The following is a 22014-nucleotide window of genomic DNA, read 5'->3' on the forward strand; positions in this document are numbered from 1 at the left end:
ATAATAAGAGTTATATAATAGCATTGTGGGTAGTTTATTATAGTGGTTAAATCTAAAGGTGACAGTTTACTTAGAGAAGCATTTTGATAAGAAGAAAGTAAAATATATTTTTACAAGAAAGACTGCTGCACTGTTTCCCACTGAAGAAGTGGTTAACTATGGCTACTTGGTGGGTTACCTTCCACAACATGTACACAAAACTCTCCCAACAATCTTCATGCAAGATTTCGCCTGCTGCATAGGCACCGGAGCCAAATCCCGTGACTGCGTTGGAGGGTGCACCGTTAGCGCCGAAGATGAGCGGCTCTTCCCTGGTTGGAAGGCAGAGGAGTTTGCAAGGAGAAGGGGAGAAAGCTATTTATGTTTTGGAAGAGTTAGCAGTGCAAGGAATCCAACTCAACAAAAAAAAACATGGTGGACAGACACTACCAAAGCTGACATCAGTCGGAGCATAGACCAGTTCAAGAAAGCGGTACAATACCTGAAGTTGAATGGAGCCAATGCCAAAACAAGTGAACTTCTGTTTTCTAGCAAAAAAAACCCCGTTGCAGGCCATGGATTCACTTAAAGAGAGCTATCGTGGGGCTTCCCAGATTCGTCCACGTTTCTACAACACTCTGTGGCTTGCACTGGCTGCCGATCAGTTTCCGGTCACAATTCAAAGTGTTGGTAATGACCTTTAAAGCCCTACATGGCAGTGGACCAGAATACCTCTGGAACCGCCTTCTACCGCACAAATCCCAGCGGCCAATAAGGTCCCACAGAGTTGGCCTTCTCCGGGTCCCGTCGACAAAACAATGTCGTTTGGCGGGCCCCAGTGGAAGAGCCTTCTCTGTGGCAGCCCCGGCCCTCTGGAATTAACTCCCCCTGGAGATTAGAACGGCCCCCACCCTCCTTGTCTTTCGCAAATTACTTAAGACCCACCTATATCGCCAGGCATGGGGGAAATGAGACACCTCCCCCAGGCTTTTATATTTTATGTTTGGTATGCATGTGTTGTATGGTTTTAATTGTTGGGGTTTTATATATACTTTTTTTTAATATTAGATTTGTATTACTATTATATTGTTTTTGTTATTGTTGTGAGCCGCCCCGAGTCTTCGGAGAGGGGCGGCATACAAATCTAATAAATTATTATTATTATTAACAATTGCCCTGCTTGTGGCGAGGAGGGCGTTTGCCCAGGTTCGCCTGGTGCACCAGTTGCGCCCTATCTGGACAGGGAGTCATTGCTCACAGTCATTCATGCCCTCATCACCTCGAGGCTTGACTACTGCAATGCTCTCTATATGGGGCTACCTTTGAAAAGTGTTCGGAAACTTCAGATCGTGCAGAACGCAACCGTGAGAGCTGTCGTGGGGCTTCCAAGATTCGCCCACGTTTCTTCAACACTCCGTGGCCTGCATTGGCTGCTAATCAGTTTCTAGTCACAATTCAAAGTGTTGGTCATGACCTTTAAAGCCCTTCATGGCATTGGACCAGATTACCTCCGGAACCACCTGCTACCGCACAAATCCCAGCGACCGATAAGGTCCCACAGAGTTGGCCTTCTCCGGGTACCGTCGACTAAACAATGTCATTTGGCGGGCCCCAAGGGAAGAGCCTTCTCTGTGGCAGCCCCGGCCCTCTGGAATCAACTCCCCCCGGAGATTAGAACTGCCCCCACCCTCCCTGTCTTTCGTAAACTACTCAAGACTCACTTATGCCGCCAGGCATGTGGGAGTTAAGATATTTCTTCCCCTAGGCCATTACAGGTTATGCATGGTATGTTTGTGTTTATGTTTGGTTTATAATAAGGGTTTTTAGTTGTTTTATTAATTGGATTGTTACATGTTGTTTTTTATCATTGTTGTTAGCTGCCCTGAGTCTATGGAGAGGGGCGGCATACAAATCCAATAAATAAATAAATGAATAAACGTCTGTCGTGACCTAGGCTGGAAATTCCAGGTTCCTTTTCCTACCAAAATGATTTTTCTGCAAAGGCAAAAAACAAGCGGAGCTATTTTTATTTTAACGGAACAGATTGTAACCTGGGGTCCAAGCCTGATTAGAACTGAAGGAAAGTGAGGAGGGTAAATAAATAAATAAACAAACCTGGATCGCTTCAAGGGACTCCAGGGCCAAAACGTTTAGCCAAGAAGCTTATCACCAGCTCTCGCTCTGCAAACTTTGCCGAGGTTGATGGATGCTGCTGGACGCAACTCCTCCTGTGGAAACAGACCGCAGCTTGTTCTCCCCAGAGCCAAAACAACAGACAGCCAAATCTTTTGGCCGCTCCTCCAGATGTGTTTGACCGGGGCTGTTTATGGAGGCCATGGCAACCGTCCGCAGATGTTTGAAGTGGAGACCTAAAACTGAAAGTCTCATGAAATTGCAGATTGCGGAATCTTTATTCCAACCTCTTGTTTCCTTTCCTTCGAGGATTTGTTATGAATCACTGCGATAGGGTTGAATAACCCCTTGTTTGCCATCTGGAGCATTGTTCAAAACAGGGATGGTGAACCTATGGCATGGGTTCCACAAGTGGCACGTGGAGCCATATCTGCTGGTACGCAAGCCGTTGCCCTAGCTCAGCTCCAATGTGCATGTGTGTGCCAGCCAGCTGATTTTTGGCTTGCACAGAGGCTCTGGGAGGGCGTTTTTGGCTTCCAGAGAGCCTCCAGGGAGTGGGGGAGGGCGTTTTTACTCTCCCCTGACTCCAGGGAAGACTTTGGAGCAGGGATGGACCATTAATTTTGCTGTGGGGCCGCATGAGAAATTGGGATGGTTTTAGAGGGCCGAACTAATATAATTAATTCAGTTCTACCCAGTGGTACCTCGACATACAAATCTAATTTGTTCCAGACCCGAGCTCGTATGTCGATCAATTCGCATCTCGAACGAATGCCTTTAGACTTTGTTTTTCCGCGCCGAGATAGCTGGAAACAAGGAATTATTGCGCCACCTAGTGGAAGCTCGGCTCGAATCCCGAATTTGAGCTCGGGTGTCGAACAGAAATTTTGCTCACATCTCGGCTCGTAACTTGGAATACTCGCATGTGGAGCAGCTCGTATCTAGAGGTACTACTGTATTGTAAAGACCCAGACCCTGGCCAGACCTAAACACCCAGACTCACTCTACAGACCCCTAATTGTTTGCTTTACGGCAACATGGTGCATCACAGTCACTGCGCTCGAGTGTTTGCTTGGTTTCTGTGCTCGGACGCTCTCGGTAGGAGGTCGGGGTCTGCTCCAGTGCGAGGATGAAAGAGCTCACCACGTCTGCCGGGACTCCTCCGGTTCTTGCTTTCCTCATAATTCATCAGGAAAGCAGGAACCGGAGGCGTCCTGGCAGATGCGGTGAGCTTTTTCATCCTCGCACTGGAGTGGACCCCGACCTCTGCGGAGCAGTCACAGAGAGCGAGTGGGCTGGATGTGGGCCGCGGGCCGCCCCTTGCCCAGGTCTGCTTTGGAGCCTAGGGAGGGCAAAACACGAGCTTCCTGGGCCCAGCAGAAGTTCGGAGACAGGACATTTCCGGCCTCTAGAGGGACTCTGAAGGTATGGGTGAAGCTGTTTTCACCCGCTCCAGGCATTGAATTATGGGTGTGGTCGCACATGCATGATGGCATGCGCGCACGGACTTTTGGCCCCTGGGGAAAAAAAGGTTCGCCATCATTGGTTTCAAAATATAGGCTGTCCTCGACTTAACGACCACAGCGGGAGCCCCAAATTTCTTTTTGCCTCTTCTTAAGAACAATTTTCTACTTAAGAACCCAAGCCCGGAAAAATTTCCCAGGAAACTTGAGAGCAGCATGAAGACCCGGCCAGTTTCCTGCCATTTCCCCTTTAATCCTGGCCATCTCAAGCTTTTCTGGGCTGATAGAGAAGCCTTTCGGTGGTACTTAAGGAGGCTTTGGCAGTCCAGAGCAAACAAAGCATTTTCCTTTCTCTGGGCCCTTGGAGAGGGAATAAACCTCTGCCAGCGCCCAGAGAAAAGAAACACTCCCTTCGCTCTGCGCAGCGACTGTCCTCCTCCTTTTCCTCCTCCTCCTCCTCCCACCCAAATTCCGAGCTTTTATTTCTTTCCTAATGGGTTTGCACGCATTATTTGCTTTTACATTGATTCCTATGGGAAAAATTGCTTCTACTTACAAACTTTTCTACTTAAGAACCTGGTCACGGAACGAATTAAGTTCTTAAGTAGAGGTACCACGGTATTCTAATACAGGGCTCTCCATCCTTGGCAACTTTAAGACTTGTGGACTTCAACTCTGGGCGTTGAAGTCCACAAGTCTTAAAGTTGCCAATATTGGAGACTCCTAGTAGATTATATTACCTTTGAAGGGTTTGACTAATCCGTGGATGAGCAATGGATGATAATTGGTCACGAAGAAAACATCGGAACTCAGCCAGGAATCTCCAAATAATGTATTCGTTCATTGCTTTGATCCATCCCTTTTGTCTTCTTCCAGGCTTTTGAACAACAACTTACTGAAGCACATAGCACGAAACGCCTTTGAAGGGCTTAAGAAGTTGAAATACCTGTGAGTATTGACCTTTCCGCAGCTTTTGATAATTCTCTAAATCAGTGTTTTTTTCTCAAACGTGGCAGCTTTAAGATGGGTGGACTTCAACTCCCAGAATTCCCCAGCCAAGTGGGTCAATCACCAGGAGATGGTGAGTTCTAGTCAAGCTTTAGGCACAAAAGGTGGCTGAATATTTTTTTTTATTATTATTCATTTGTCCAATACACAAATACATAGGAAGAAAATAGACATGTGATAATATAAAAGAGGGTGAAGGTGAACTTAGAGGAGAGGATATATGAAAGGAAGAGGATATATAGGATAGTTGGAAGAAAGGAAAGACAATTGGACAGGGGACGAAAGGCACACCAGTGCACGTATGTACGCCCCTTACTGGCCTCTTAGGAACCTGGAGAGGTCAATCGTGGAGAGTCTAAGGGAGAAGTGTTGGGGGTTAGGGGTTGACACAATTGAGTCCAGTAATGAGTTCCACGCTTCGATAACTCGGTTGTTGAAATCATATTTTTTACAGTCAAGTTTGCAGCGGTTCGTATTAAGTTTGAATCTGTTGCATGCTCTTGTGTTATTGTGGTTGAAGCTGAAGTAGTCATTGACCGGTAGGACATTGCAGCAAATGATCTTATGGGCAATACTCAAATCGTGTTTTAGGCGCCGTAGTTCCAGGCTTTCTAGGCCCAGGATTGTTAGTCTATTTTCGTAGGATATTCTGTTTCGAGTGGAGGAGTGAAGGGCTCTTCTGGTGAAATATCTTTGGACATTTTCAAGGGTGTTGATGTCCGAGATGTGGTATGGGTTCCAGACAGATGAGCAGTAGTCTAGGATGGGTCTGGCAAAAGTTTTGTAGGCTCTTGTGAGTAGTGTGAGATTGCCTGAGCAGAAGCTGCGTAGGATCAGGTTAACAACTCTAGAGGCTTTTTTGGCGATATTGTTGCAGTGGGCTTTAGCACTTAGGTCATTCGATATTAGTATTCCAAGGTCTTTTGCAGAATGTGGGTTAGCAGTGAGAGATTGTTTATTCAGTTCGTATGTGCGGTTTGGATTCTTTTTGCCGATGTGGACCAGTCTGAGACAAAGTCCAGGTTCTAGTGAGTTCTAGTCCCTAGGCATTAAATTTGGCCGGGTGACTTTGAGTCAGTCTCTGACAGTGATTTTCAACCTTTTTTGAGCCGCGGCACATTTTTTACATTTACAAAATCCGTGGGCACATCACCAACCAAAATGACACAAAATGACACTCTAAGACACTCTCCTCTCTTTTTCCATCCCTGTCTCCTCCCCCCCCTGGTGTGTGTGTGTGTGTGTATACACACTCTTGAACCATTTCCAAAAACAGGTGAGGGGTGGGTTTTTCTCTCTCTTATTCTTTGGGTGATTTTTATATATGCTTTAAATTAAGTCACTTCTCTCTCTCTCTCTTGTTTCTCTCTCTTTCCTCTCATTCTCTGTCTCAATCATTTTCTCATTTCTCTTTTTTTCTCCCCTTTTTGCTCATCTCTCTCTCTCTCCCATCCTCTCATTCTCTCTCTCTCTCTTGCTTTATTTCTCTCTCTCTTTTTCTTTCTCTCTTGCTTTCTCTCTCTCTTGCTTTCCTTCTTTCTCTCTCTCTTGATTTATTTCTCTCTCACTCTCTTTCTCTCTCTCTTTCACCTTTTCTCTCTCTCTTGCTCTCAGCAAAAAGTTGTGGGACCGGAACCTGAGCTTCCTTCTTTGCGGCACACCTGACTATGTCTCGCGGCACACTAGTGTGCCACCGCACACTGGTTGAAAAACACTGCTCTAAGAGACTCTGAGTTCTAGTTCCACCTTAGACATGAAAAATCAAACACAGACAGTGGAAACTTTACAATGGACCTCAAGCATCTTGCAGTGTGTGCCTCTCCAGTCTTCCTCCATACTCTGGGTCCTTGGTTGCCAAATGAGATGCAAAAGTTTCCACGGTCTGTGTTGATTTGGGGAGCCATGTCATCTGCTGGTGTTGGTCCACTGTGCTTCATTAAGTCCAGGGTCAATGCAGCCGTCTACTGGGTGATTTTGGAGTGCTCCATGCTTCCATCCACATACGAGCTTTATGGGGATGGTGACAATATTGTTTACTTGCACTTGGACTTTCTGAATCTGTTTTTGCATTTTGTATTCCTATACGTTGTAAGCTGCCCTGAGTCCTTGGAGAAGGGTGGCATATAAGTCCAATAAATGATATAATAATAATAATAATAATAATAATAATAATAATAATAATAATAATGGTTTAGTTATTATTATTATTATTGTTGTTATTTTTATTATTATTATAAGAATTGTAATAATAATAATAATAATAATAATAATAATAATAATAATAATGGTTTACAGCCGCAAAGATTTCCCCATCCTAATTCTTCCCTTTCTCTCTTTTCCAAGATACCTTTACAAGAATGAAGTCCAAAGTATTCAGAGCCAGGCTTTCAACGGGCTGCATTCCCTGGAACAGCTGTAAGTTTGGGGCCAAACTTTAAGGCTAGAAATTGCATAGAGACCGATGGAATTTCCTCCCCACCTCTCCTGCCTCCCTCCCTCCCAAAAATAACAAATGGAAGTTGTTCCTAAAAAAATAAATGTTTGTCTCGCCGAGATGACTGCGAATCTTGGCGAGAGTTCGAAGATAAATCGGCACCAAAGATTTTAGGGGGGGGGGGGGGAGGGTTTGCAAAAAGATGGTGACCCGCCCCTCATTTCGTCTCCTCTCTTTAGAGCAGGGGTCTCAAACTCAATTTGATTGAGGGCCACATCAGGGTTGTGTTTGACTTGCAGAGGGGTGGGGGGGGTGCTGGTTTGTGTGTGTGTGGCCAGAGTTGGCGTGGCCTGCTCGATGTCACTCGTGTCTGGATGGAAAGAAGTGAGAAGTGGTGTACCCCAAGGTTCAGTTTTGGGACTTTTACTTTTTAATTTATTCATGAATGATCTGGATGTAGAAGTAAATAATAAGGTAGCAAAGTTTGCTGACGACACTAAATTGTTCCGGGTAGTGAAAAGTGAACCTGATTGTCGGGAGCTCCAGAAGGATCTCTTGAAATTGAGTGAGTGGGCAACAAAGTGGCAAATGCATTTTAACCTATAGTGCAAAGTGATGCACATCGGGGCAAAGAACCCCAATTATGCCTACCAACAGATGGAGACCAAGCTTTCTGAGACAACCCAAGAAAAAGGGATCTTGGGATTTTGGTGGACAGCTCAATGAAGATGTCAACCCAGTGTGCAGGAGAAGTAAAAAAAAAAACAAATTCTATGCTTGGCATGATTAAAATAAAATAAAAAATAAGTCGGTGTGTTGTACTGTATTGCCTCTGTACAAATCGATGGTGAGACCACACTTGGAGTCCTGTGTACAGTTCTGGTCACCGCACCTCAAGAAGGATGTAATGGAACTGGAAAAGGTGCAAAAAAGGGCAACAAGAATGATCAAGGAAATGGAGCCCCTCCCTTATGAAACCAGGTTGCAACGCCTTGGTCTCTTCAGCCTTGAAAGATGGTGTTTAAGGGGGGACTTGATCGAAGTGTATAAAATCATGCACGGGATAGAAAAGGCAGATAGAGAAAAAAGATTTTCTCTATCACACAATATTAGGACAAGGGGGCCCTCCCTAAAGCTCATAGGTAAGAAAGTGAGGACAAATCAAGGAAAATATTTCTTCACCCAGGGGGTCGTTGGTTTATGGAATTCCCTTCCAGAAGAGGTCGTGAGAGCTGTCAGCCTGGATAGCTTCAAGGCAGGATTAGACAGATTCATGGATGCCAAGTGTATCGGTGGTTATTGAAACGGGTGTCCATGTGCCGCCTCTATGTTGGTTGAAGCAGTCAGGATTCCCTTGTGTCCCATTTGTTGGGGTTCGAGGGAAAGAGAGGGCTCTATCTTCTCTTTCTGCTCAAGATCCCCATGGACAATTGGTGGGCCACTGGATGACACAGAATGCTGGACTCGATGGGCTTTGGCCCGATTCAGCGTGGCTCTTCTTATGTTGGGGGCACTTGTGGTGACCAAGTGTTAAGGCAGGACTTCTTTGAGACCAGGGGCGGATTCTGGATTCTGCCATTACCGGTATGCTACATGCACAGCTTTGTTTTGGCTGCGGGCGTGTCCCAGGGAGATTTTACTTCCCACACATGCACAGAAACAAAATCTCACTGGGACACACGTGCGTCCACAGCAGAAACAAAGCTGGGTTGAGAATACCCCAGAATGCTGGTTGTGTCACATCCCCGGCTAGAAAAACTGAACAATTGTGTGGGAATTGAAGGATCCGTCTGAGATAATCGGCCAGCGGGGAAGGAGAGAAAGAATATAGATGATAATAGATAAATAAGAATATAAAAAAGAATATAGATGATAATAGATAAATAAGAATATAAAAAAGAATATAGATGATAATAGATAAATAAGAATATAAAAAAGAATATAGATGATAATAGATAAATAAGAATATAAAAAAGAATATAGATGATGTTGTGATTCAGCCTGAGGCTGCTCAGGGACCAGCTGTGTCTCTGCTGGCTCCATGCCCGGAGGAGGATGACAGCGCAGAGGAGGAGGCTGAACAGTCGGACGGGGGAGAGGAAAATCAGGAATGGGATGAAGGAGAACAGCATGAGAGCCCCGGGGGGGGGGGGGGCTCTCCCCAGCCAGTACCTTGGAGTCATTAGGTGATGACGCACAAGCTGTCATTGACATGAGACAGCGACATTCAGAGCAACGAAAGGAGCAGTTAAAGAGATATTATCACCATTGAAGTAGAAACAGCTGGGTTTGGGTGTGGTCCTCATCAGCAGGGTTTAAAAGGCAGGCAAGCCCTTGAAGCCATGTGGAGTGTTATCAGCTTGGAGTTGCGTTATCCTGTCTTGTTTCTCGGCGTCTCTGTTCCTGGCTTGTGGCCCAGCAGCTTTGGAAGATCCATGGGAGGTGTAGGTCTGCTATCTACAGCCTTGGCTTGGCAGCAAGAATTCTGTATTGCTGCATGGACTTTTGGCCTTAATGAATATATCTGAAGATACAGCATTTTCCTGTTTGTAAGGACATTTTCTGTTACCTGTGTTTTTTTGAATTTTATAAAACTGCCTTTGCCTTTTTACCAGTGTGTCTGGATTCTCTTTTTGGGTTGGTATTGGCTTCTGGAGTGACCCAGACAGAACAGATGATACTAAATAAGAATATAAAAAAGAATATAGATGATAATAGGGTTAATAATAATAGATAAACACAACCGAAGCATAGCCCATAAAATCATCTCCTACAACGTTCTTCCTGTCAACGATGACTTCAGCTTCAACCACAACAACACATGAGCACACAACAGATACAAACTGAAAATAAACCACTCTAAACTCAACTGCAGGAAATACAGCTTTAGTAATGGAGTAGTTGATTCATGGAACTCACTACCAGACTTTGTAGTATCATCACCTAACTAACCCCCAAAACTTTACCCTTAGACTCTCCACTGTTGACCTCTCCCAATTCCTAAGAGGTCACTAAGGGGCGTGCATAAGTGCACCAGCATGCCTTCCGTCCCCTGTCCTAATGTTTTTCTTTTACTAGTATGTACTGTATATACGGTAAATACTATTATATCTTTGTATACCACCAATACGAACCGCTCCAAACTTGACTGTAAAAAATATGATTTCAATGATCGAGTTGTCGAAGCGTGGAACTCATTACCGGACTCAATAGTGTCAACCCCTAACCCCCAACACTTCTCCCTTAGACTCTCCACGATTGACCTCTCCAGGTTCCTAAGAGGCCAGTAAGGGGCGTACATAAGTGCACTGGTGTGCCTTTCGTCCCCTGTCCAATTGTCTTTCCTTTCTCTCCCTTATCATATATATTCTCTTCCTTTCATATATCCTCTCCTCTAAGTTCACTTTACCCTTATATATATTACTACATGTCTATTCTTCTTCCTATGTATTTGTGTATTGGACAAATGAATAAATAAATAAAAATAAATAAATAAATACGTACTTGACAAAACAAACAAATAAAATAAATAATAAATAAATAAATAGCCTGAACCTGTAGTTATTGCCGGCTAGATAACAATTGTGTGTTGTTGTTTTTCCCCCCCCCAGAGCCTGTAGTAGCAACATAACAGGGAGAAATTGTTTTGAGGAAGGGATTTTTACACGGATAGAGAAAGTCTTGAATTTCTGACGTTCTTGTTGTCAATTAGGTTTCCAACCAACCAAATACAGATAGTCCTTGACTTACTTACTGATTTATTTTTATTTATTTATTTATTGGATTTGTATGCCGCCCCTCTCCGGAGACTCGGGGCGGCTAACAGCAATAACAAGACAGCATACAATATTAATCCAATACTAAAAACAATTTAAAACCCATTATTATAAAAACTAAACATACATACAGACATACCATGCATAAAATTGTAAAGGCCTAGGGGGAAAGAGTATCTCAGTTCCCCCATGCCTGGTGGCAGAGGTGGGTTTTAAGTAGCTTACGAAAGGCAAGGAGGGTGGAGGCAATTCTAATCTCTGGGGGGAGTTGGTTCCAGAGGGCTGGGGCCGCCACAGAGAAGGCTCTTCCCCTGGGTCCCGCCAGGGGACCCGGAGAAGACCCACTCCATGGGACCTAACTGGTCGCTGGGATTCGTGCAGCAGAAGGCGGTCCCTGAGGTAATCTGGTCTGGTGCCATGAAGGTCTTTAAAGGTCATAACCAACCCTTTGAATTGTGACCGGAAACTGTTCGGCAACCAATGCAGACTGCGGAGTGTTGGTGTAACATGGGCATATTTGGGAAAGCCCATGATTGCTCTGTGATTACAACCACAATTAAGTCCAAACTTACTGTTGCTAAGTGAGACAACTGTTAAGTGAATTTTTTTCCCATTTTACCACCTTTCTTGCCACAGTTGTTAAGCGAATGGTTAAGTTAGCCATACCGTTGTTAAGTGAATCGGGCTTCTCCCATTGACTTGGCTTGTCGGAAGGTTGCAAAATGGAGATCATGTAACCTCATAAATATGAGCCAGCTGCCAAGCGGCTGAATTCTGACCGCGTGACCATGGGATGCACCAACAGTTTTAAGTGTGAAAAACAAGTATTAAATTTTCAGTGCCTCTGTAACTTCAAAATGGTCACTAAGTGAACTGTTGCAAGTCGAGGTACCTCTACCTACAAACGCCTCTACTTACGAACTTTTCCAGATAAGAACCAGGTGTTCAAGATTTTTTTGCCTCTTCTCAAGAACCATTTTCCACTTACAAACCCGAGCCTCCGGCACTATAAACGGAAAAGGCAGGGAGAAGCCTCTGTGGGGCCTCTCTAGAATCTCCTGGGAGGAAACAGGGCTGGAAAAGTGGGGAGAAGTCTCCGTGGGGCCTCTCTAGGAATCTCCTGGGAGAAAACAAGGGCAGAAAAGGCAGGGAGAAGCCTCTGTGGGGCCTCTCTAGGAATCTCCTGGGAGGAAACAAGGCTGGAAAAGGTGGGGAGAAGCCTCCGTGGGGCCTCTCTAGGAATCTCCTGGGAGGAAACAGGGCCAGAAAAGTGGGGGAGAAGCCTCCGTGGGGCCTCTCTAGAATTTCCTGGAAGAAAACAAGGCCAGAAAAGGCCAGGAGAAGCCTCTGTGGGGCCTCTCTAGGAATCTCCTGTGAGGAAACAGGGCCGGAAAAGGCACGGAGAAGCCTCTGTGGGGCTTCTCTAGGAATCTCCTGTGAGGAAACAGGGCCGGAAAAGGCACGGAGAAGCCTCTGTGGGGCCTCTCTAGGAATCTCCTGTGAGGAAACAGGGCTGGAAAAGGCCAGGAGAAGCCTCTGTGGGGCCTCTCTAGGAATCTCCTGTGAGGAAACAGGGCCGGAAAAGGCACGGAGAAGCCTCTGTGGGGCCTCTCTAGGAATCTCCTGTGAGGAAACAGGGCCGGAAAAGGCCAGGAGAAGCCTCTGTGGGGCCTCTCTAGGAATCTCCTGTGAGGAAACAGGGCCGGAAAAGGCCAGGAGAAGCCTCTGTGGGGCCTCTCTAGGAATCTCCTGTGAGGAAACAGGGCCGGAAAAGGCACGGAGAAGCCTCTGTGGGGCCTCTCTAGGAATCTCCTGTGAGGAAACAGGGCCGGAAAAGGCACGGAGAAGCCTCTGTGGGGCCTCTCTAGGAATCTCCTGTGAGGAAACAGGGCCGGAAAAGGCACGGAGAAGCCTCTGTGGGGCCTCTCTAGGAATCTCCTGTGAGGAAACAGGGCCGGAAAAGGCACGGAGAAGCCTCTGTGGGGCCTCTCTAGGAATCTCCTGTGAGGAAACAGGGCCGGAAAAGGCGGAGAGAAGCCTCCGTGGGGCCTCTCTAGGAATCTCCTGGGAGGAAACAGGGCCTCCACCCTCCCTGTGGTTTCCCCAATCGCACGTATTATTTGCTTTTACATTGATTCCTGTGGGAAAAATTGTTTCTTCTTACAAACTTTTCTATTTAAGAACCTGGTCACGGAATAAATTATCATAAGTTCGTAAGTAGAGGTACCACTGTACACCACTTCAGACCCCCACCCTGAGAGGGCGGGGGGTGTTAAGAAAGATGAAATGTAAGTAAATAAATGTGGTTTAATAAGTAGCCTAAGTTTGGAAGTTAATCATTTCTTCTGTTTCTTCATTTTTTATCCCTTTTCATACCAGCTACCTGCATTTTAACAACCTGGAAAGTTTGGAAGTGGGAACTTTTAATGACCTGCCCAAGCTGGAAAGACTGTAAGTCTTGACGGGGATTGACAATAAATGGGTAGAAACCTTTGCTTATGCATATTTCATGTAGACTGGAAAGGGATTCTGGTTTTTAACAAGGCGGCCAATGGTCTGGTTTTCCAGGTGCCCTGAAATCTAGATTATTACCAATTTATCAGAAAGATGAATTGACTGGATTTCTACAATGTTTTACGCCAGGAAGCCTTGGTTTCACAAAGTCCCCAGTGCCAAAAATGGAATAAATCACAGTGTGATTTACACCATACATGTAAGGGACTTTCGGTTAGTGGTGGAACCACTCCAGGATCACCCCAGGATTTTTCATCTTTCATCTTTCAACCTTCTGCAACTGGGAGCATTTTTGGCTCAGCTTGGAGAAGGGGCAATTTTTCTTTTTCCTCCTCCTCCTATTCCTTCTTCTTCTCTTTTTCCTCCTTCTATTTCTCCTTCCCCTTTGTTACCCTCTTCCTCTTCTTCCTCCTCCTGTTCCTTCTTCTTTCCTTTTTTCCTTCTTCTCCTTTCTTTTCTCCTCCTTCTTCTTCTTCCTCCTGCTCCTTCTTCCTTTCTTTTTCCTTCTCTTCCTCTTTCTTCTCCCATTCCTTCTTTCTTCCTTCCTCCTCCTCCTTTCTTTTCCTCCTCTCAAGTTCCTCCTCCTCTTTTTCCTTGTTCCTTCCTTTTTCTTTCTTCTCCCTCCTCCTCTTCTTCCTCCTCCTGTTCCTTCTTCCTTTTCCCTCCTCCTGTTCCTTTTCTTCTTCCTCTTCCTCCTCCTGTTCCTTCTTCCTTCTCTTCTTCCTCCTCCTCCTGTTCCTTCTTCCTTCTCTTCTTCCTCCTCCTCCTGTTCCGTCTTCCTTCTCTTCTTCCTCCTCCTCCTGTTCTTTCTTCCTCCTCTTCTTCCTCCTCCTCCTCTTCTTTCATTCTTCTTGTTTCTTCTCCCCCTCCTCCTCCTGCTGAGAGAGATACTGTTCTCTTCTGACAGCCTCAACCATTGTTAACCAATGTTGTTGTGGTGTGTCTTTGATGTTGTCTTTCCCACTTCTGGGTGTGACTATGACCGTCTTCTCTTTTTGTATATGCCTGGAACCCCAAGTCAACCTCTCTCCTTTATTTGCCCATTTTGTATGTAGGAGCCCTCTGGTGAGAATATTTTTGCCACATTAATTTCAGAGCTACAGAATATGAACTATCTAGAGGTCTTGCTTAGAGAAGACCCCCACCGAATGCAAACACCCACCTACACGGGTGCTCTGATCTAGGTTTCCTGATCAAATAGTACAGCATAGAATCCCCCAAAAATGTCTCTTTATTTTTAACGGCTGTGAATTATTTTCATTCCCAGCTGTATTAAGTCCTAAACAATATCAATGACTCAATATTAATGAGTCAGACATTAGTCTTTTATAAGGCAGATAGCATAAACTTTTATCTTTCTTGATATGCTGCCAAAGATCAATTAGCAAGGAGCTTTACAAGGCCAAACAGAAACACCAAGTTAGAACTGAAATGACATGGGTTGAACAAAGTTGCTTCCCTTTGCTCCACTTATAATGATGATAATAATAATAATAATAATAATAATAATAATAATAATAATAATAATCAACAGACGATCCAAAGTACAGACTCTGTAAAGAAACAGATGAAACAATCAATCACATACTCAGCTGCTGCAAAAAGATCGCACAGACTGACTACAAGCATAGACATGATGCTGTGGCACAGATGATCCACTGGAACTTACGGCGGAACTACCATTTACCAGTGGCAAAGAACTGGTGAGATCATAAGCCTGAAAAAGTGGTCGAAAATGAGCAAGCAAAACTACTGTGGGACTTCTGACTTCAGACTGACCGAATTCTGAAGCATAACACACCAAACATCCTGATTGTGGAGAAAAAGGAAGTATGGATCATCGACATCGCAATCCCAGGGGACAACAGAATTGAGGAGAAGCAGCTAGAGAAATGAGTGAAATACGAAGATCTAAAAATCAAGCTGCAACGACTCTGGCAGTCAAACTATTTACTAAGTCTGCACTACTATTACTACTAGTTTTTTCTCATAATTCCTGTTACCCATCTCCTCCCACTTATGACTCTATGATTCTAACTTGTTGCTTGTATCCTTAATATTTTTACTAATATTGTTTTCTGATTGCTTATTTGATCTCTGTGATAATCTTTAAGATTCTTGACAAATGTATCTCTTTCTTTTATGTACACCGAGAGCATATGCACCAAGACAAATTCCTTGTGTGTCCAATCACACTTGGCTAATAAAGAGTTCTGTTCTGTTCTGTCCTATTCTGTTCTGTTCTGTTCTTATTCTATTCTCTTCTATTTCAGTTCTGTTCTATTCTAATTCTATTCTTTTCTTATTCCATTCAATTCCATTCTATTCTTATTCTATTCTATTCATATTCTTATTCTGTTGTTTTCTGTTCTGTTCTGTTCTACTCTACTCTATTCTTATTCCATTCCATTCTATGCCTATAATATTCTATTCTTATTCTATTTTTGTTCTGTTCTGTTCTATTCTATTCTATTATTCTATTCTTTTCTTATTCTATTTCTATTCTATTCTGTTCTTTTTCTTATTCTTGTTCTTGTTCTTGTTCTGTTCTGTTCTATTCTTATTCCTATTCCTATTCCTATTCCTATTCTTATTCTGTTCTATTCCGTTCTTGTCTCAGCCTCTGGTGGCTCTGGAGCTGGGACAGACCTCCCAAATGGCCCTGGCTGGATCCTTGCCTCTGGCACTTAGCCTTCTACAGACTCCATCCCTGGCCCTTGTTCCTCCTCAGCCTCTTTGCTGTCCAACTCTGCTACAGACTCCGCAGGCCGCTGGCGGACCACAACAGCAGGTCTACCTTTAAATTCCCAAGTCTTCTGACGGTCACTCAAGCACATTCTCTTTGTTGTCTCCTGCACAGATTCTTGAACAACAACCGAATTTCGCAGATCCAGCCGGGAGCTATAGCTCAACTCGAATCGCTCAAGCGCCTGTAAGTAAACACCATGTTATTACAGGAAGGTCTCAACTTGCGACCACCATTGAGAGCCAAAATATCTACTCAAGCTCCAGCAAGGAAGTCGTTAACTGAGGTTTTTAACCCATTTTGCGACCTTTCTCGCCACGGTGAATCACTCCAGCGGTTAAGTTAATATAACGTGGTGTGTTACGTGGCTTCCCTGTTTGACTTTGATTGTCAGAAAGTCGCAAAAGAGGATCACATGGGCCCGGGACAATGCAACCGTCATAAATTCGAGTCGGTTACGAGATGATACGATTTGTGCTGGCTTTATTGCTGGAAACTGGCCGTTTTTCCACCAAAAATTCACAAAGGCATGCACTGATTTCTTTAATTTATTTTTATTTATTTATTTTATTTATTGGATTTGTATGCCGCCCCTCTCCGCAGACTCGGGGCGGCTAACAACAATGATAAAAAACATGCAACAATCCAATTTAATAAAACAACTAAAAACCCTTATTATAATGGCCCCCATATTCACTTTACAGCAGTGCGGTCGTAAAACCGCCACAAAAATCATGTATCAGTCATGTGTCTGCCTCAAGCTTATGACCATCATGACTTAGGATGAGAATTCTGGGCTCTGTTACAATCATTAAGTTGAGGACTATTTGTAAGCCCTACATGGCATTGGACCAGATTATTTACAGGACCGTTTTCAGAGACCAGTTAGGTCTCACAGTGTCGGCCTTCTTCAGGTCCCATTGGCCAAACAATGCCAATTGATGGATCTGCGGGGAAGAGCCTTCTCTGTGGCGGCCCCGTTCCTCTGGAATCAACTTCCCCCACTGTCCTCGCTTTTTGAAAGGCGCATCTGTGCCGGCAGGCCTGGCGCCGTGAGCAATAGTCCCACTCCATCGAGTAGTTGTATGAATGCGGGAAAGTTAGTTGGGGGAAAGATCAAAAGCAACATGGGAAAATATTATTTTACTGAAAGAGTAGTAGATCCTTGGAACAAACTTCCAGCAGACGTGGTAGACAAATCCACAGTAACTGAATTGAAACATGCCTGGGATAAACATATATCTATCCTAAGATAAAATACAGAAAATAGTATAAGGGCAGACTAGATGGACCAGGAGGTCTTTTTCTGCTGTCAGACTTCTATGTTTCTATGATGGATTGTTTTACCTTAGATTCTATGTCTACTCATGCCCTCATCACCTCGAGACTCAACTACTGTAACGCTCTCTACATGGGGCTACCTTTGAAAAGTGTTCAGAAACTTCAGATCGTGCAGAATGCAGCTGCGAGAGCAATTATGGGCTTCTCTAACTATGCCCATGTTACACCAATACTCCACAGTCTGCATTGATTGCCGATCAGTTTCCGGTCACAATTCAAAGTGTTGGTTATGACCTATAAATGCCCTTCATGGCACCAGACCAGAATATCTTCGGGACCGCCTTCTGCCGCACGAATCCCAGCGACCGGTTAGGTCCCACAGAGTTGGCCTTCTTCGGGTCCCGTCGACTAAACAATGTTGTCTGGCGGGACCCAGGGGAAGAGCCTTCTCTTTGGTGGCTCCGACCCTCTGGAACCAGCTCCCCCCTGAGATTAGGATTGCCCCCACCCTCCCTGCCTTTCCTAAACTCCTTAAAACCCACCTCTGCCATCAAGCATGGGGGAACTAAAACATCTCCCCCTTGCCCATGTTGTTTTGCCGTTTAATTGATTGTGTGCTTGTTTTATATATATATTGTAATTGGATTGGTGGGCATTGGATTTTGTCACTATGTACTGTTTTTACTATTGTTGTGAGCCGTCCGAGTCTGCGGAGAGGGGCGGCATATAAATCCAATAAATCTAATCTAATCTTAACTTTTTAATTGTATCGCACAGTTTTTATCCTTGTTTACATTTTGTACTGTAAGCTGTGAGAAGTCTGTGAGTCTGTGAGAAGGGTGGCCTATAAGTCTAATTAATTAATTAATAAGCCTCACATTAAGAAGCCTATAAAACGTGATCTTGAGTCAGATCCTTTAGCTATTCAAAAGGACATCCCTTCTCATTTGTTTACATGGCATTGGACCAGAATATCTCCGAGACCGCCTCCTGCCGCACGAATCCCAGCGACCGATTAGGTCCCACAGAGTGGACCTTCTCCGGGTCCCGTCAACCAAACAATGTCGGTTGGCGGGCCCCAGGGGAAGAGCCTTCTCTGTGGCGGCACCGTCCCTCTGGAACCAGCTCCCCCTGGAGATTAGAACTGCCCCTATTCTTCCTGCCTTCCGTAAACTCCTTAAAACCCACCTTTGCCGTCAGGCATGGGGGAACTGAAACATCTCCCCCTGGGCATGTTTAATTTATACATGGTATGCTTGTGTGCGTGTCTGTTAGTATATGGGTTTTTTTAAATCTTCAAATATTTTAAATTTAGTCGGATTATTTATGATTTGTTCCACTTGTGGTGAGCCGCCCCGAGTCTTCGGAGAGGGGCGGCATACAAATCCAAATAATAAATGATCCAGCTTGATCCGTGAAGCAATTCTACAGTCTATAAACATCAATGTGGAAATAGGTTGCTGGTGGAGCCAAACCCTCATTGAAAGCATTCTTGAAACGCTTTTCTGGATTTGGAAAAGAATTGTGCTTTAATAAAAAAGAGCGGAAAACGGCATGTTTTTTGCCTCGGAGAATTGTCTAAAAATAAATATTTGTGCAGGCAACGTTCTCAGAGAAATGTTGACTCTCTCAAACAATCTCTGGTCCAAGCATCGATCAGGCTTATAGTATTGTGCCAATTTTGTGCTCCCCAGCCCCTCAACCCCCGGGCTATTTGTTTTGATTTCAAAAAGAAAGATATGGAAATTTGCAATGTTTCCCCCCCCCCCCCGCCCCCCCAAGGAGAAAGAACATAGTGGGGAAACAGTTCTCAAATGGGACATAGGTTTCTTGCCTTGTAAGGGAGCAAAGGGGACCGGGCGTTCCTTTTTGATTTTTTGATTTATTATTATTTTTATTTTATTTATTCTTTGTCCAATATACAATACATATGGAAGAGAATAGACATTATTTATTTATTTATTTATTTATTTATTTATTTATTTTATTTATTATTTAGATTTGTATGCCGCCCCTCTACGCGGATATACTGTATATATAATGATAGAAAGTAAAAAGAAGAGAATATATATGATATAAGAGATAAGGAAAGACAATTGGACAGGGGACGATAGGCACATCAGTGCACTTATATACACCCCTTACTGGCCTCTTAGGAACCTGGAGAGGTCAATCGTGGAGAGTCTAAGGGAGAAGTGTTGGGGGTTGGGAGTTGACACTATTGAGTCCGGTAATGAGTTCCACGCTTCAACAACTCGATTGTTAAAGTCATATTTTTTACAGTCAAGTTTGGAGCGGTTAATATTAAGTTTGAATCTGTTGTGTGCTCTTGTGTTGTTGCGGTTGAAGCTGAAGTAGTCGTTGACCGGAAGGACGTTGCAGCATATGATCTTGTGGGCAATACTTAAATCTTGTTTTAGGCGCCGCAGTTCTAAGCTTTCAAGACCCAGGATAGATAATCTATTTTTGTAGGGTATTCTGTTTCGAGTGGAGGAGTGAAGGGCTCTTCTGGTGAAATATCTTTGGACGTTTTCGAGAGTGTTGATGTCTGAGATGTGGTATGGGTTCCAGACAGATGAGCTGTATTCGAGAATGGGTCTGGCATAGGTTTTGTAGGCTCTAGTCAGTAGTGTGAGAGTTAGGGTTAGAGTTAGCTAGTAGTAGGTTCCTGCTGGTACGGCTAGTTGCACGCAGCTGTGGCTCTGTTGCGTGAGCACACATGCTGTTTTGGTGAGGTTTTATTTATTCGTTTGTTTGTTTGTTTGTCAAACAAGTATAGTATTATAGTACATATTAACATAACATAACGTAACATAACATAAGTAGAACGTAGTAATAGAAAGGATAATAAGACAGTAGGACAGGGACATTAGGCACATAAGTGCACTTATCCACGCCCCTTACAGACCTCTTAGAAAAGGGGAGGGGTCCCCCCATTTTCTCCCCTTTTCTAAGTGGTCTGTAAGGGGCGTGCTTCCTTTTAGGCATTGTAAGACAGAATCTTTCTAAAAATCAAATCCATCTAATTATCCATATAACCACAGCAGCCAGACTAGCATTTGCGCAATGCTGGAAAAACGAAGACATACCCCAAGATGATTTAATAATAGGAAAAATTAAATACTGTGCAGAAATGACTAAACTAACTATGATAATTAGAAACAATACTGAGTCCTCATTCAACAACTGTTGGAATCCCTTCTACTGTTGGCTAGAAAAAAAAGAACAACTTGCTTAATAAATGTTAAGAACTGTATATATTCAAACAGATACAAATCTGGTATCCAATCTTTCCTTTTTCTTAACAGATGTATGAGGGGTGGCATACAAATCCAATAAATAAATAAATAAATTAATTAATTAATCCGGCTTTTAAAAAAAAATCTCTTTAATTTGATTTATTCAACACTTTCTTTTATCCATCAAATTTTTAATATTAGATATAAGGAAATGAGCTATTGAAAATATATGACAAAATTGAACGGGTCCAAAGACCCGGGCTACCAGAATGGTGGAAGGTCTTAAGCATAAAACGTATCAGGAAAGACTGAATGAACTCAATCTGTATAGTCTGGAGGACGGAAGGAAAAGGGGGGACATGATCGAAACATTTAAATATATTAAAGGGTTAAATAAGGCCCAGGAGGGAAGTGTTTTTAATAGGAAAGTGAACACAAGAACAAGGGGACACAATCTGAAGTTAGTTGGGGGAAAGATCAAAATCAACATGAGAAAATATTATTTTACTGAAAGAGTAATAGATCCTTGGAACAAACTTCCAGCAGACGTGGTAGATAAATCCACAGTAACTGAATTTAAACATGCCTGGGATAAACACATATCCATCCTAAGATAAAATACAGAAAATAGTATAAGGGCAGACTAGATGGACCAGGAGGTCTTTTTCTGCCGTCAGACTTCTATGTTTCTATGTTTCTATATCTAGTTCATAATTGTAACACAGATCTACCGTACACCTGCCCACCTTTCTTTCTATTCTTTCTCTCTTCTTATTTCTTTTCTTTTTTCTGTATATCTGTATGTCCGTTGACGTTCTTTGTTTATTTGTCTTTGTCCATTGTCAAATGCATGCTGTTTTAACTATAATTTGACAGGAGTATTGTTTTAACCTGTATTTACTCACTATTCGCACTTGCAGTAATTTGACATGTCTATGTTGTTAATTGTAATCAATGTATTTAATGCATATTTGTAAATATATTTTTTTTAACTTTAAAAAAAAAGAAAGAAAAGGGGAGAGGTCAATTGTAGATAATGTAAGGTTGAAGATTTTGGGGTTGGGGGAAGCAACAACAGAGTCAGGTAATGAGTCCCAGGCGGTGATCACTCTATTGCTGAAATTGTATTTTCTGCAGTCAAGTTTGAAGCGATTTACATTCAGTTTGTATCTATTACGTGCTCTTGTGTTGTTGTTGTTAAAGGTGAAGTAGTCACTGACGGAGTACATTATCGTGTATGATTTTATGAACAACAGTTGAATCAGTTCGGAGACGACGTAGTTGTAAATTTTCTAGATTTAGTATTTGAAGTCTGGAGGAGTAGGGTAATTTGTTACGTGAGGAGGAGTGAAGGACTCTTCTTGTGAAGTATTTCTGGACCCCTTCGATTGTATTAATATCTGATATGCAGTGTGGATTCCACACAGGTTTTTTTGCGTGG

The 22014-nt window shown here is 43.5% G+C and overlaps 1 protein-coding gene across 2 annotated transcripts in view; it reads left to right on the forward strand.

Annotated features, from left to right (window-relative positions):
• LOC139163587 (peroxidasin homolog) overlaps positions 1–22014 on the forward strand; it is a 128936-nt gene that overhangs the window by 54346 nt on the left and 52576 nt on the right. For both annotated transcript variants that reach the window (XM_070744446.1, XM_070744445.1), the window contains exons 3-6: positions 4452–4523; positions 6927–6998; positions 13173–13244; positions 16168–16239. In XM_070744446.1, the coding sequence (XP_070600547.1) occupies positions 4452–4523; positions 6927–6998; positions 13173–13244; positions 16168–16239 (288 nt within the window). The remainder of the gene's footprint in view (positions 1–4451; positions 4524–6926; positions 6999–13172; positions 13245–16167; positions 16240–22014) is intronic.

This window comes from Erythrolamprus reginae, chromosome 3, assembly GCF_031021105.1.
Source record: "Erythrolamprus reginae isolate rEryReg1 chromosome 3, rEryReg1.hap1, whole genome shotgun sequence".
In the NCBI taxonomy this organism is placed as follows: Eukaryota; Metazoa; Chordata; class Lepidosauria; order Squamata; family Dipsadidae; genus Erythrolamprus; species Erythrolamprus reginae.